We start from the raw sequence: 5,619 nt of genomic DNA on the forward strand, positions 1-5,619 counted from the left end.
CCCCCATGTCATTGCCCCTCACCCTGTCCTCATCCCCACTGCCCCCCACCATGTCCCTGTCCCCCCCCACCCCTCACCATGTCCCCATCCCTGTCCCCATCGCCCCTCCCCATGTCCCCATCCCCACTGCCCCCCATCCCCATTGCCCTCACCCCCACAGCCCCATCCCCACCACCCCTCCCCACGTCCCCATCCCCTCTTCCCCCCATTCCCTCCCATCCCCATACCCCCCAAACCCCCTCTTCCTCCGCCACCCCCTCCCCACCTTGCTGTCGTGGTGGATGAGGCGCAGCTCGTAGTCAGGCAGGATGTCCCTCCGGCTGTTGACGTCCTCCAGTGCCATGCGGACAGCGGGCAGGCACGCTTGCCCCCCCGGCCACCCCCCGCTCATGGGGAAGAGCGCCCCGACGTGCACGGCCTTCTTGCCTGTCCCCCCCGGCGGGCGCGACACCAGCAGGGCGCTGAGCACCAGCAGCCAGCGCGGGGAGCCAGGGGGGGCCGCGGGGACGCTCGCCATGGCGGGTCAGGGCGAGGGGGGGGGCAGGCTGGCCATGGCGGGGGGCGCGGGGGGAGGCGGATGGCAGCGGCAGTGGGGGGGGGACAGAGACACCGGAGGAATGGCAATGAAGGTTTTGGGGAGGGTGGAGGGGTGGCAAGGGAAGAGGGGTGGAGAGGGGGAAGAAGGAAGGATGGAGAGGGGAGAAGGGTGCAGAGCAGAAAGGAGGGTGCGGAGCAGAGAAGGACGCAAAGCAGAAAAGAGGATGCAAAGCAGGAAAGGGGGGTGGATGCAAAGCAGAAAAGGAGGGTGCAAAGCTGAAAAGGAGGGTGGATGCAAAGCTGAAAAGGATGCAAAGAAAAAGGAGGATGTACGCAAAGCAGAAAAGGAGGATGCAAGGCAAAAAGGAGGATGCAAAGCAGAAAAAGAGGACGGATGCAAAGCAGAAAGGATACAAAACAGAAAGGAGGATGGGTGCAAAGCCGAAAAGGGGATGCAAAACAGAAAAACAGAAGGCTGGAGGGCAGGGGGACGAAAGGACGGGGGAGGACCGAGGGACAGAGGCTGGAGAGCGGTGAAGCAGACAGGGTGAGCGGAAGGACAGGCGGATGGAGGGGCTGGGGGTGCCGGAGGGGGAGGGGGGCTGGAGGGAAAAAAAAGGGACACGGAGCGGGAAGGCAAAGGGACGGAGCCGGAGCGGGAAGGCAAAGGGACGGAGCTGGAGGGACGGAGGAAAGCAGGGATGGAGGATGCTGGGGGGGGGGGAGGCGGGGGCGGATGGGTGATGGGGGACGGGGAGGGAGGGAGATGAGGCGGAGGCTGGGGGGGCACAGAGGGAGGCTGGGAGAAGGAGGAGGAGGAGGCGGAGAGGGGCGGCTCCCGTGCCATCATCCCCCTTTGCACGGTGGGGGGACTTCTGGGGGGTACCATAGGGATGGGGGGGGCTCCCAATGCCCCCCCCCCCCCTGGATGAGGAGAGGGGTACGTGGGGGGAGGGGGGGCCCTGAGGATGCTTCCCCCCTCCCCCCCACTGTCATGAACCCCCGGGGAGCTTGGGGGGGACTGGGCTTGCCCCCACCCAGGGCAGAGGTGACCTGGGGTTTGGGAAGGGTGGGGCACATGGGGCAAGACTTACCTGAGAGAGGGCGACGAACTGCAGGGGAGGGGGAACTGAGTCACAGAGAGACCCCCACATGGGGACCAGGACTCCCCAGAGACAAGAACCCCCACCCCAGAGACCCCCCCAACCCCATGGGCACCCCATGGGGTCCTGAACCCCCACCACAGAGTCCCCACAGGGACCTGAACCCCTCCTGCAGAGACCCCCAAAGCCCAGGGGCACCCCAAAGGGACCTGAATCCCCATCCCAAAGACCCATAGGGGCCTTATCCCATACTGCAGAGACCCCCCAACCCCGTAGGCACTCCACAGGGACCTGAACCCCTACTGCAGAGATCCCCAAAGCCCATGGACACCCTATAGGGACCTGAATCCCCATCTCAAAGATCCTACAGGGACCTGAGCCCCCACCGCAGAGGCCCCTCAACCCCATAGGCACCCCACAGAGACCTGAACTCCCACCCCAGAGACTCCTCAAACCCCATGGACACCCCATAGGGTCCTGAAACCCCATCCCAGAAACCCCACAGACACCTGAACCCCCACCACAGAGATCCCCAAACCCCATGGACACTTACGCTCGCAGACGGGTTTTGGGGTGCTCCACCGCCCCAGCTTGGTGCAGTTGCTGCGGGCACTGCCCAGCAGGCGGAACCCGGGGTTGCAGCTGTACTCGGTCCACGTCCCCTCCACCGGCACCCGCTCCATCGCCCGCGCCACCGCCTGCCCGTTCTCCAGGCTCAGGTGCATTTTGGGGCAAGTCCGCACTGAAACAGGGGCGCAAAGCCTCAGCCCCTTGTCTTTTCCCCATTAAAAAAAAAAAAAAAATGGGGGTGGGGGGAAGGCTCACAGCAACGGCTGGGGTGTCCCATGGCGGTCCAGGTGCCGTTGCGCTGGCACTTGCGCACCTTGGGCCCCACGATCTCACGGTCAGGGCGGCAGACGTACTCAATCTCATAGTCGAAGGGGAGGAAGCGGATGCTCTGGACCTCCTCCGGGGTCAGCCCCCGGTAGCGGATGCCCCCGTCCCGCGGCGGGTGGATGATCTCGCAGCCTGCGGCGGGGACGAGACGGAGGACGCGGCCAAGGAGGCGGCGGGAACGCGGCGGAGGAGGACGTGGTAGGGACGTGCTGGAGGACATGGTGGAGGACGCGGTGGGGATGTAGTGGGGGACATGGTGGAGGACACAGTGGAGGAGGATATGGTAAGGATATGCTGGAGGACACGGTGGAGGATGTGGTAGAGGGGGACATGGTAGCGAAGTACTGGAGAACGTGGTGGACGACATGGTGGAGGATGCGGTGGGGATTTAGTCGGGATATGCTGGAGGAGGACATGGAAGAGAAGTACTGGAGGATGTGGTGGAGGACGTGGTGGAGATGTAGTGGGGGACATGATGAAGGAGAACGTGGTGAGGATGTGCTGGAGCAAATGGTTGATGAGGACATGGTAGGGATGTGCTGGAGGACATGGTAGAGAACATGGTAGAGGACATGGTGGGGATGTGCTGGACATGGTGGAGGACATGGTAGGGATGTAGCGGAGGACATGTGGAGGACGCGGTGGGGATGTAGTGGGGGACATGGTGGAGGACATGGTAGAAGAGGACATGGTGAAGGAGTACATGGTTGGAATATGGAGGAGGACAGGGTGGAGGACACAGCAGAAGACACAGCAAAGGAAGACATGGTCGGGATGTGGCAGACGACATGGTGGGGATGTGGAGGAGGACACATCGGAGGATGGGGTTGAAGACTTGGTGGGGGACACCATGGAGGTTACTGGGGACACTGTAGGGACACCATGGAGGACGTGGTAGAGGACACCATGGGGATGTGGTAGAGGACGTGGTAGGCACACCACGGGGATTGTTGGGAATGCGGCGGGGACATGCTGGAGACGTGATGGAGGCAGTGGAGGACACAGCGGTGGAGGACGCGTCAGAGGATGCGTCAGAGGATGCATCGGCCTCCCACCTACCTTCAGTCAGGTTGACGCGTACAGCTGCCTGGCCGCGTGCCGCACTCAGTGCCAGCAGCACCAGCAGCACCTGCAGGGGCAGTGGCCCCACACTTATGGGGCACATATAGGGCCGGGGGTGGGGATATAGGGGGGTGCGTGGGGACACTGTGGACATCCGTGTCCCCCACCTCCCCTCAGGTCGGCCGCTCGGGCCCCTTACCCTGCCGTGGGGCAGGATCCGTCCCATCCCCTCCATGCTGGCCACCGGTGGGGACATCACTGCTGCTGTCACCTGCGAGGACAGTCCCTATAGAGCATGCCCAACACACTCCGCAGCCCCTGTAGAGCACTCCCCCCTGCCTTGAGACACGTGTACCCTATGTAGGGTACGTCCCCTATAGGGTAACATCCCCTATATAGGGTATGTCCCACCTGCCCTTCCCTATAAATTATGCCCCACATGCCCTGCATCCCCTATATACAGTGCCACCCTATAGATTACGCCTTGCATGCCCTGCATCCCCTATGAATTATGCCCCTCGTGTTCTACAACCCCTATATATTACATCCCCTCTACAGGATCCCCACATGCCCTGCATCCCCTATAGAGCACACCCCCTACAGAGCACACCCCCTACAGAGCACACCCCACGTGCCCTGCATCCCCTAGAGAGCGCTCCCCGTAAACCTTTGCATCCGCTATATAAAGTACCTCAACTACAAATTACACCCTACGCGCCCCATTGTCCCCTATGGGTTATATACCCTACAACAGAGCACGCCCCACATGCCCCTCGTCCCCTACGCAGAGCACATCCCCTGTAGGGCACACCACACAGCATGTGCTCGCAGACAAAACAGATCATCCCCTATGGAGCACGCCCTGCCATGCGCGTGCGCACGCACGCACAAGCGCAGCATCCCCTATAGAGCGCTGCCCCTGGGGCACGCACGCGCTGAGCCCCTACAAAGCACTCCCCGGAGCTCTGTAAGGGCTGCAGCCACACGCAGCATCCCCTATGGAGCGCCTACAGTGCACCCCACAAACCCTGGAGGTGCTTGTGCAAAGTGCAAACTACAGCCTGCCTGTGCGTGGCACAAGCTGCGGCCTCTTGTATGTGGGAAGTGCAAGCTGCACCCTGAGTGCACATGCAAAGTGCAAACTGCATCCTGTTTGTGTACGCAAAGTGCAAGCTGCACCCCACTTGCACGTGTAGAGTGCAAGGTGCACCCCCTCTGTACATGCAAAGTGCAAATTGCACCCCCTTTGTACATGCATGGTGAAAGCTGCACCCCATGTGCCATTTACCCTGTGCAAGCTGTACCCCAGTTGCACATGCATAGTGCAAGCTGCACCCCTCTTGCACATACACTGTGCAAGCTGCACCCCTCTTGCACATGGAAAGTGAAAGCTGCACCCTGTGTGCACATACCCAGCGCTAGCTGCACCCCATTAATGCACAGTCAGTGCAAGCTACACCCCACTTGCACATGCAAGGAGCACCCCACACCCCGTTTGCACACACACAGTGCACACCATACCTCGTTTGCACACGCAGCCTGCACACCACACCCTGCTTGCACACGTACGCCGTACCCCACCTCCACGTGCACGCGCCTGTCCAAGCCGCACCGGCACCAGCTCCTCCCTGCGTACAGCGCGGTGCAAGCCCCACCCGGGCAACCACCCCGCTTGCACGCCCGCTTTGCACGCCTGGCCTGCACAAAGGAGCCTGCCCTGAAGCTGGGGGTGCGATGCCTGGGGGGGGGGGGGGGGGGGGGCTTCCCCTGAACGTGTCGTCCCCCCCCTCCCCCCCCGCAGCACTGCTAGGCCCTGGGATAATTAAGCCGGGCACTAATGAGGGCTGACGCTAACTAAGCCAGTTGCTTGGATACTGCTGAGCTCAGGCCCTGCAGCCCCCCCCCACCGGACCCTTGGTCCCCCCCCTTTATTGTGTGACCCCCACCACCCCCAGGGTGGGGGGAGTCCTGGGATAGGGGGGATAAAACTCGGTTGGGAGGTCTATGAATATGGGGGGGG

General features: G+C 62.4%; 1 protein-coding gene across 2 annotated transcripts in view; it reads right to left on the reverse strand.

The window, feature by feature from the left end:
- Window positions 1-3,932, reverse strand: part of GABBR1 (gamma-aminobutyric acid type B receptor subunit 1) — a 16,075-nt gene extending 12,143 nt beyond the window's left edge. For both annotated transcript variants that reach the window (XM_035313434.1, XM_035313433.1), the window contains exons 1-6: window positions 3,799-3,932; window positions 3,597-3,666; window positions 2,466-2,669; window positions 2,194-2,382; window positions 1,632-1,649; window positions 266-426 (exon numbers count right to left, since the gene is read on the reverse strand). In XM_035313434.1, the coding sequence (XP_035169325.1) occupies window positions 266-426; window positions 1,632-1,649; window positions 2,194-2,382; window positions 2,466-2,669; window positions 3,597-3,666; window positions 3,799-3,855 (699 nt within the window). In that variant the 5' untranslated portion in view covers window positions 3,856-3,932. The remainder of the gene's footprint in view (window positions 1-265; window positions 427-1,631; window positions 1,650-2,193; window positions 2,383-2,465; window positions 2,670-3,596; window positions 3,667-3,798) is intronic.
- Window positions 3,933-5,619: the final 1,687 nt, after the last annotated feature.

Source organism: Oxyura jamaicensis, unplaced genomic scaffold (genome assembly GCF_011077185.1).
Source record: "Oxyura jamaicensis isolate SHBP4307 breed ruddy duck unplaced genomic scaffold, BPBGC_Ojam_1.0 oxyUn_random_OJ67, whole genome shotgun sequence".
NCBI classification, from domain to species: Eukaryota; Metazoa; Chordata; class Aves; order Anseriformes; family Anatidae; genus Oxyura; species Oxyura jamaicensis.